This window comes from Artemia franciscana, unplaced genomic scaffold (genome assembly GCF_032884065.1).
Source record: "Artemia franciscana unplaced genomic scaffold, ASM3288406v1 PGA_scaffold_58, whole genome shotgun sequence".
Lineage (NCBI taxonomy): Eukaryota > Metazoa > Arthropoda > Branchiopoda > Anostraca > Artemiidae > Artemia > Artemia franciscana.
In genome coordinates this window covers 343,224-353,583 of record NW_027062698.1, presented here as the reverse complement: position 1 = coordinate 353,583, position 10,360 = coordinate 343,224, and the positions used below count along the sequence as shown (strand labels likewise).

Sequence of the window (10,360 nt, the reverse complement as noted above, 5' to 3'; positions counted from 1 at the left end):
TAAAAAATATACGAAAAAATGCTTTGCCTTGACTGAACTTTATGTGAAACAGTATAGCAGCAGATTACCATTTTATATGTGAAAATTTATAAGATCGATTAATAAAGTTGACAGTCAATGCATGGAGTTGTTTTTCTAAGAAAGGTTACCTGTTTTTCCAGAATTGGATTTTTAGTTAAAGATCTCGCCATAAACTCAGAAATCTCTATACCACCATTCTATAATCTAAGTTAAAAATGTTATAAATGCTATGACTAATTTTAAGTCTGATAGTTTTACATAAAAAATTACGCAATAATAAATTTATTCAAAAATATATATGTGTATATATATATATATATATATATATATATATATATATATATATATATATATATATATATATATATATATATATATATATATATATATATATATATATATTTACCAGACACGAAAACGTACTATTTTTAATTAAACTTAGTAGACTACCATACCACTTATGATTAAAAAACTTAGGATAAAAACATTAAAATTTAAGCGGGTTGAAGTGTTACATAAATCTCCTGTACATGAGCAGAGTGTTAGCTTTTTATCTTTGCGAATCGCTTCAGTGCAGCGTTCCTGATGATCACTTGGTGCAGAAACTAGGCATATTCGTTCAACAGCAGTTCCATAATCTAAAAGAGAGAAAATTATAGGATTTGTTGAAACTCCTAAAGAATTTAATTAAAACAACACGAACGCAGTCAGAATGGCGAGGGGGGCTAAACCTCTTGACTACGAAAGTAAAACAAAAAGCATCTTTGGTTTAATGAAAACCACAAATTTGGAGCATTACCTCTCTGCCTGCCGAGTTTCCAGCATCTGATCAGAGAAACTAATTGTTGTATTTTACTGCAATATGAAGATTGTATATAAATATTCAGTCTTGTATTCGCAATCTGACTGTGGCCCAATCTGTAACTAGAATATTTTCTAGTTCGTCAAAACTTTCTTAGTGACACTGATGACCCTAGAAAAGCTGTCTCTGATTTTCTGGGGTAGGGTGAAAGGGCCCCTTAATGGGAAACACTATAATGTATTAAATAGCTTTAAAACTGATTCTCGTTTTAAGTGTCAAATTTGCTCTTTACTTTAAGGAGGTATTTTTTTTTAATTAATCCATGCTCGTTTTCAAACAGTTCGTGGTAACGAACTGTTTACTAATAAGTTTATAAATAATATTAAATAAGAGTTAATATTAAAAATAAAAAAAACATTAGTGTAAAAATTAAAATAATATTACAAACAAAAACTTCCGCAAATAGAATTAAAGTCATAATGGCCTTTTTATGTAACCAAAAAAATTGGAGGGCAACTAGCTCCCCCCTCCCTTCTCTCAAAATCATTGGATCAAAACTTTGAGAAAGCCATTTAGCCAAAAAAGCAAAAATTAATAAGCAAATTTCGTTTTAATTATTCATATACGATGAGATATCATATACGATGATGTCGCTCCATATACACCTGCATTATTTCAAATATGTTCAGAAATTAAATAAAAAAAACATGTTTTTTTTTAACCGAAAGTATGGAGTGACATTAAAACTTAAAACGAACAGAAATTATTTCGTAAATAAAAGAGACTGTCCTCTTCTCAACGCCCTGCTCCTTACGCTAAAATTTTACTCTTTGTAACAGTTCTACTTTTTAAAACAATAAAAATCTTTAGCGTAAAGAGCGAGACGTTGAGGAGGGGACAGCCCCTTTCATATACAAAGTAATTTCTATTCGTTTTAAGTTTTAATGTCGCTCCTTCCTTTCAGTTAAAAAACTTGTTTTTTATTTATTTCATTAACATAAGGAAAACGAGATAAATAGGGGTCCATTACACTTCATAATATGTTCCACATTAACATTTTTCCAGATATACTACCTTTGAAAACTTGGGGGGAGGGGGATCAGCTCCAGGAACCATTTAACCTTTTCAATTTTATTTTTAGTATATAATTGAAGCCCCGATTCTCTTATTTGTCATTGAAATGCCTAATAAGCGCTGATAACGTCGTATTCTTTACAACCAACAACAACGATTCACATACTAACCAACAAATGCAGGACTGCCTCTATGCACAATACTATTCTGATTTTTCACTATGTTCGTTTTTATAAATATTTCTTTTAACCAACTCCAAAAAAAAAACGATTTGAAATAAATGTGCTAAGAATAATGACTGAAGTTAGTCGCATTTCACACGACGCCAGCACTACCTGTGGGATATTCACCCCTGCGCCAGCATGCTGTGCGAAATGTATGCTGAGAATACAATAAAGTGAATTCAAACAAAATATATATATTTTTCCCACAAATTCATTTACGAAAGAAAAACTTTTGCGTAATTTTTATAAAATTCTTTTTTTTTAAGAAAGATACAAAGGGAAAGGTAATTTTCAAACTACAGGAGTGAATTTTCCCTTCCAATTGGGATTCTTAGCAATTTTTAATTAATTTAATGTTTCTGCCACAATGATGTCAAGATTTCGTGGATATTCTTTGTCAAACAATGCCCAGCATAATAATTTTAACTTCATTTTTTTTTTCAAATTTGAAATATGGCCAGTATATAAATGTATGTCACTATATAATATTACACAACTTTGGTAATACTTTGACTTATTCTGTATCTTTACTTAGACAGCGCTATTGCACTGCCTATGATATTTGTTTAGGCTTTATTCGGCCTGCCGAAATCAATGCTACTTATTAATATAAATTGGCTAATCTACATATAAATAAATTTAACAAGAAATCATAAATGATATATCAATAAATCCCGTATATTAAAATTTTTGTACAACAAATTAAATCTCACAGAGTCAAAATCTATTTAGAATTACGAGGAAATGAATATCGCGATACCCAGAGCTATTAGAAGAGAGTTTGTTTTGACTATGCGACTGAGCATCCTGTGCTGGGCGTTGGGGTTGGGGAAAGTGGAGGGGGGTATATACGGCAGCATTAGTGGTGAATCTGTATTTAGCTATACCTACCCGAAAGCTTGTTTACACTATACTACTGTCATCTGTAGCAGCTCATGGCTGACATTTTTAGTCCAAGCCAAGCAGCAGCACTTGTATTTATGATTGTTTAATGTGTTTTTATTGTTTAGAATATATTGTGTATTGTTTTTAAATTCACCAAATAACGTGTTTATTAAATAGTTACTTTTCTTCACTACTGCTTGGATAGCACCTACTTCAATAGCCCCACTTCTCGCCTCCCCCCTCAAACAAAACTACTGTGGATGCACCCCTGCTTGCTGCTAAACTCCTCAAAGTGCAAGGAAGGGTGAAAAGACGTAAATCGTGGTAATTTATGAACAAAAATTGCTTTTACAAGTTTAGCAGGGTCACAAAAGAGGGAAATTGGGATATATACTCAAAGAAAATACTCAAGAATAAATTTAAGATATGTTATGGGCTTCATGTTCCTAAACATCAGTAATCCACCACTCTTGCAGTTAGTCCTTTGTCTTCAACTGTTGACAACAGCTAATATTACCCACTTCCATTTACTCGCATCCCAAACATACTAACACAATACCTTCTGTAAGAGAGGAATATGCTCAATATAATTATGCTGATTATACACCGTCTGGAAAATAAAATTCAGAAAATGCAGTAAGTGATTTTTTAAGATATGGTGACAGTTTACAGGTTTTAAGCCATTTTCCTTTTCTTTTTCAGTACTTGTATGATTTACCTCGTACCACTCAAGTTGTTTACTTATGGAAGCACTGTAAACTGGACTCTTTCGCTTATTTCTTTCAACTTAGCGTGTGAAAAGACAAGGGGAAATGACAGAATAGATGGGAAATATATATTTTGGGTTATATATTTGCACATTAGGGGGGAGGGGGAGGAGTATTTGGAAAGTGTGAAGTCAGAAAACAATTCTTACTTCATAATATCAGAAAAACAGTAGGTTACACATTTTGCATGCAAACCCGCTGTACTTTACCCCCCCCCCAAATGTGCAAATATGTAGCACAATTTTTTTCTTAAGTATTATATTTTTATCATATTTAGGTATATTTTATTAGGATTAACCTAACTTCATTTCTTGAGTGGTAGGTGGTATATCATACAAGTACCCTTTTTTGGTTATCTACAACCAAAAAAAACCTAGAAGGGCACCTACTCCTTAAAAGGGGCATTTCATTATTTTTAGAAATGTACCCCTCTCACTTCAAAAACTAAAGGTTTATTTCCAGAAGTATGCCTACTACCCTGCTTTCAGGCCGTTTTTACCTTCATATTTGTTCAGAATCATTATTAGTCTTATACCATATTTCCACTTGGTGGTTTACAGACATAACAGAAAGCTAATCAACCATTGAAGATATGAGATAATTTTATCAATCCAGCACAACAGGTTTACGATTGACTGATTCATTTTGTGTTTTGTCCGTAAAACACCAAATTGAAACCCGGAGCTAAACATATTTTGCTAGGGACTTACCATCACTTTTGAAGTTCTGTCCTTCGATAATTTTAGCGCACCATCCGGATGCACAGGGGATGGTTTGAGTTGATCCATCTGGACTCTTGTCAGGGCTGAATGGGTCTTTACAATCACCTAACGGACCTCTTGACCGGCATTGATAGCATCTTTTAACAGCAGCTATAATCGAAAGGCAACGTTTCCATTGTTTGTAATCAAAATTTCTTTTCCAAATTATTAAATAAAAAAAAATATAAATAAATGACAAGAACAGAGCATAATTCAAAAGTTTTGCCAGTTTAAGTCCTTCAAGTAGTGTTTATGCTTTGGAATTTAAACAATTTTTTTTTTTGAGTTTACCCAATAAGATTTTTATTTTGCTTCTTACAATTTATCAATTTTCTTGTTTAATTATCATGAAATTTGTCTGTTTTCTTGCTATTTGTTGGATCCTCCCACAACCTATAAGTTATGCAAATCCACCAGAATTCTATTAGCTGGAAAAGAAAAATGGCTTTCCTAGTTCTGTGTGGCAAACTTGGCGTAATTTATTTGCAAAAATATGTTTTTTCATAAAGTAATCAAAGTTTACTAAAGTGGTAAAGCATATTTACTAAGATTTTCAGACAGTAGACAGTCACATCCAGGGGGGGGGGGGTAATCTATAATCTTGTCAAAATCCTGGGGTATGCGGGGGCAAAGTCGGGGTTTATTTTCTCAAGTCAAATGAAATGACTAAATAAAAAATGAAAATCAGCCATATAGCCTAGTACCATACAGGCAAAGAATACATACAAAAGAAAACTGATCTGTTTCTGTGGGTGCTTAAATTATTTAGGCCTTTGTTTTAACAAGATTTTGAGGACACTAAACTTCATCTGGAGGTGGGGTGGGGTTAAACTGGGGTCCAGGAGGCAATTTCCTTCATGTCCAATAGCAAATTGCGCCCACATCCTGTAGTAAAATAACATTACATTATTTCTTCACCAACATTTTTTTTTATTGAGACTTGAAAGATTTTATTCAAAGAAAGCACAGTTAAAAAAAGAAGGAATCTTGTTTTTTTAATTTTAAGCTTAGAATTGAGGATTATCAGCTTCCGCTTGTAATAGAACTTGGTAAATGTTTAGTTTTGTTCCAGTTTAGAGTACTTAGAAATGCTAATTCTAGAGGTGCATCCATTTCTGGTTGACCCTCCTCCCCCATGGGGCAAACTAAAAATTCGTAAAGTGGGCTTGCTTACAGGTAACATTACCTATAGATCGAAGCGTACTAGTCCATGAGCTTCGTGGGCAGCAGGGCGATGTCTGTATGCTATATTTATTTAATAAACCTCGTTTGAGGTTTTTTTTTTTTAGTTTTATCACTCTTCGTTGAATAAATATAGAATACACCTCACACCGCTGCCCGCGATGCTCACGGACTAATACGCTTCGCTCTATAGGAAATGTTACCAGTACGTAAGCTCACTTTACGCATTTTTAGTATCGTTGGAGGGGGATTTTAGAAACCTAAAATTTGGATGCGCTTCTCTAATAATGACAAAGAAACAATACGGAATCATCAGAATCTTGCTATATGCATTAATACGGACTTTGAAAGAAACGAAACATTTATCTAGAACTCAGTATGCTCTAATCACATTAGGCCCACTTTTATTTGAATTTTTCCTTTAGATGTGGTCAACCACGGCAAGTTTACCGTAATTTAAGCTATAATTACTTAAAGCTTGTCTTATAACACTAGTTTATTTCAGCTTGTCTTGGTTTTTAATGTTGCAGTTTACTTATTTTAAAATTTTCCTTCAAAATGTTTTTAAACTCGGGTGACAATAGAGTTAATTTAAAGAAAGTGAAAGCCAAAGAAAACTAAAAGTGAAAGCTGTCTTGCTTTTCAAACACCCAGTCTGTCTTCTTTTTTGTAAGGGCACCTATTATCTTTTTATAAGTTCAAGGCGTTAGTCCCCTGAAACCACAAAGCTTTTATTATTACATCTAAATCTTTCTGCTTCTCCTTAGATTATTACAAGGGTAATGAAAATGCTTACCTTCCGACTTGTCACCTTGTAAAATAAAAAGAACTAGCAGAAAAGCCGAGCCGAAATGTTTTGTTTTCATTAATAACAAATTTGACTAAATATTAACAGAACATTCAATATCCACTGCATCCGGGTATGGAATCAGCTCTGTCTGTTTATTAATTAAATCTGGGTTAAACTTCTGGAGTTGTTATATACCCAAAGGGAAAATCCGAAATATTGATTAGGGTACCATCTATTACCTTTTTATCTATTTAAAATAGATGTCTTTTCTTCATAATCATCAACAAATAAAAAATACCAGAAAAATCAAATAATCCAACATTGGTTTTATAATACCCGTCTCCTCCATGTCCGATTGTAAAGATTCTAGATCAATGAAGAAAGAAAAGTTAGTTATTTCTATTGAATTGCAAGGTCAGGCTAGTTGGTACTTTTTTGTGTATGCATAGGCCAGCCTAGTGTAAAAACTGGATGATATCTAGGTCATGGCCACCTAGTACAGTTTTATTGGGATGTTGTAATGAATCAAGATATCTTAAAGTCATGCCTAAACTTTTTCACCAGGATTTTTCTTGGAATTGTTTAATTTATCAGGCTAAAGTTGTAGTAGACAACATAATTTATTTAGGCTGAAAGGGAATAGCCTACATCACTTGATGCTGGTTTAGGCTCTGTCAAAGGCTAATCCTTCTGGGATTAGTCCTTCCCAGAAGGAATTATAATTCCTTCTGGGAGGAGAAAAATCCTAGGGATAAAAAATGGTAGGCTACTATGGATAAAAATTTATAGCTGATTCAAGAATGGTGATTATCATTTTCCCTAGTCCTAATAATAAAATGTTTTTTTGAAACCAAATTGGCTAGAATCTTTAAAAAAGCCCAAAAACCCTTATAAATGATATCACAGTAGAAAAATGATGTAATTTTGAAGGGTTTCTGGCTCTTTTTAAATTTTGTGCATATTTGTTTTCTTACCAGGATTTATTATTAGGCTAACATTAGTGAAAATATAATTACCACACCTGAATCAGCTACAAATGATCATATTTTTCACTAGCTAGATATTCTTGAAACAATTTTTTAATCTTTTTGTTACAACAGACTTTTGATTCCTTTTAGCCCTTTAAGGGCTTAATATCTAATTTCCCCTGAAGTGATTATTAAATTTTGAAATAGCATAGTCTACCTAATCCACCAAGTGATGTAATGATTTTTATCCTAGCTAAATTATGGTGTCAACCATAAATTTACCTCTAATTCTTAATAAGCTCCCCCTCAAGGCAAAGCTTGGCAAAATTCACAAGCTAATTGTAGATTATCTCTTTCAAAATTTCAGTTAGGTCCCCTTAACAATTTTTTTTTTGTTCAGAACCCACCTCAACATTCCATGAAAATTTCACCTTTATTTACTTAATAAACTTGACACAAAACTTTTTAATAAAGATAAAAAAAATATAATTTACTATCACCAGCATTTTAGGGCAAATAAAATGATAAAAATTCAGCAAAAAACAGGACCAATATTAATACATGGATAGCATATAAGTGAGGTGAAATTAAATTACTGATTTCAAAGCCAGTCTATTTGAAGCTAATATTGACTAGCTGCTTAAGACTGTTAGTAAAGTACAACCTTTGTCAGTTTTAATTATAAATTTAAGTTTCATAAATTTAAAGAAACAATTTTGAAAAGTCTATCCACCATAAAAATCTAATTTTGTTACTGCTTACACATATAAAAAAAAACTTAGAGTATTTAGAAATGCTTTTCATAGTGTATTAGCATTCATAGGACTGCAAAGTTTTAGGGAGGGAGATAACCCCAAATAAAGGGTGCACCTTGGTGAAATTGTGCTATTAAATGTAAATTTTCAAGAAAACCATTGCAGGGATTTCAACAAACGTTCACAGAAAATACAAGGAAGGCTTATTCAAAAGAATTTTAAGCTCTAGGACTCCTCTTGAGTCTTAATATGAAAATGAACTGCATGACAAAGTATATGAAATTTTAGTAATGATAATAAAGTAGCTTATATGTTAGTATATAAACTATGTAAAAGTATATAACTATATATACAAGTATATATACATATATATATATATATATATATATATATATATATATATATATATATATATATATATATATATATATATATATATATATTTATAAGTATATAAACTATATAAGCTATATAAACCATATAAACCACTTTTATTTGGCCAAAATGTCATAGCACTCAAAATTCTGTTTAATATATCATTAAACATATACATTCTGTTTAATATATCAAATAATTTCAAGGGTGATCTTTCCTCATATTTTTGTATTCTTTTAAATACCTTCTTATGCAGTCTGTAACTTATGTATTGTAAATAAACAAAGGCAGATATTTGGCAGAAAATTGCACTCACTTTATACTTAAGTTGTAACTTTCACTCTGCTGAAAGCATAATAGAGTAAAAAAAAGAAAAGGTTAATTTATGATTCAACTAAATCAACAAAATCTACCACAGCCCCCAGAGCAAGGGCTGTAAGTTATGAAAGTTGCCCTTTGCTAACATATAAGGTTTTTATGGAAGGGATGGTCATAAAAACTTGGAGGAGGCTCATTTGATTAGAAATCATAAGTTCTAGGTTCCTTTTTGAGGCAGTTGAGGAAAACAACTTTCCAAAAATAAATTTTTTAAAGAAAAGTAAAGAGCAATATTAAATTTCTGACAGCAGAAATAAATTCTGCTTTATCATTTGTACTTTACTGAAAATGCAGAATATTACAAATATTGTCTTTTATTTTTTAAATAAAAAAAAAAACGGCAGTGAAATAAGATTTGGAATTGCTAGTTTTAAAGAATTAGTATCATTATATATCAAATATTCAGTTTATTTTCATTTTTCAGTCATCTTGATTATTATGATGATTTTATATTTGTTGTTTTCTTGATGTTTTGAACAACAGCCAAGAGATCATATGGCATGAGCTCTAGCAAAATTCTTAGAATCAATAGATTGATTTAAAAGGAAAATTAGAGGCTTAATATCAGTTGGGATTTAAAATAAGAGCTCTGAGACACAAGGTCCTTCTAAATATCAAAATTCATTAAGATCCAATCACCCACTCATAAGTTAAAAATACCTCATTTTTCTAATTTTTCCTCTCCCTTCAGCCCCCCCAAATGGTTAAATTAGGGAAAATGACTTTATCAATTCAATTTGTGCAGGTCCTTGACATGCCTACTAATTTTCATCATCCTAGAATGTCCAGAAGCACCAAACTTGCCAAGGCACTGGTCCTTCCTAACTTCCCCAAAAAGAGTGGATCCAGTCTGGTTGCATCAATCATGTATCTATGACATTTTCTATATTCTACCCACCAAGTTTCACCCTCATCTCTCCACTTCACGGATTTTCCAAGATTTCTGGTTTCCCCCTCCAACTGTCCCCAGTGTTGCCAGATCTGGTCAGGATTTAAAATAAGAGCTCTGAGACATTAGTTACTTCTAAATATAAAATTTCATAAGGTCCAGTCACTGATTCTTAAGTTAAAAATACCTCAATTTTTCTGAATTAACACCCCCCCCAACTCTCCCAAAGAGAGTGGATTCAGTCTGGTTATTTCCATCATGTATCTAGGGCTTGTGCTTATTCCTCTGACCAAGTTTCATCCTGATTTCTCCACTCTAAGTATTTTCCAAGATTTCCCATTTCCCCCTTAAACTCCCCCAGTATCACCAGATTTGGTTAGGATAAAATAAGACTCTGAGACATGATGTCCTTCTAAATATAAAATTTCATTAAGGTCCAGTCACTTAATCTTAAGTTAAAAATACCTCAATTTTTCTGAATTAACACTT

At 32.1% G+C, this 10,360-nt stretch overlaps 2 protein-coding genes across 4 annotated transcripts in view; one reads left to right on the top strand and one right to left on the bottom strand.

Annotated features, from left to right (window-relative positions):
* Positions 1-363: 363 nt before the first annotated feature.
* LOC136042061 (UPAR/Ly6 domain-containing protein rtv-like) lies at positions 364-6,707 on the bottom strand. The gene is made up of 3 exons (XM_065726927.1): positions 6,513-6,707; positions 4,484-4,645; positions 364-659 (listed from the first exon to the last, which is right to left on the bottom strand). Exons 1-3 carry the CDS (start codon positions 6,580-6,582, stop codon positions 460-462), a joined length of 432 nt encoding a protein of 143 aa, XP_065582999.1. The 5' UTR covers positions 6,583-6,707; the 3' UTR covers positions 364-459.
* Positions 6,708-6,768: 61 nt separating this feature from the next.
* LOC136042038 (circadian locomoter output cycles protein kaput-like) overlaps positions 6,769-10,360 on the top strand; it is a 70,465-nt gene continuing 66,873 nt past the window's right edge. Inside the window, exon 1 of one of the 3 annotated variants that reach the window (XM_065726896.1) lies at positions 6,769-6,894. In XM_065726896.1, the coding sequence (XP_065582968.1) occupies positions 6,854-6,894 (41 nt within the window). In that variant the 5' untranslated portion in view covers positions 6,769-6,853. Of the gene's footprint in view, positions 6,921-10,360 lie in introns of all 3 variants that reach the window. The other 2 variants (XM_065726898.1, XM_065726897.1) reach the window with 2 other exon arrangements.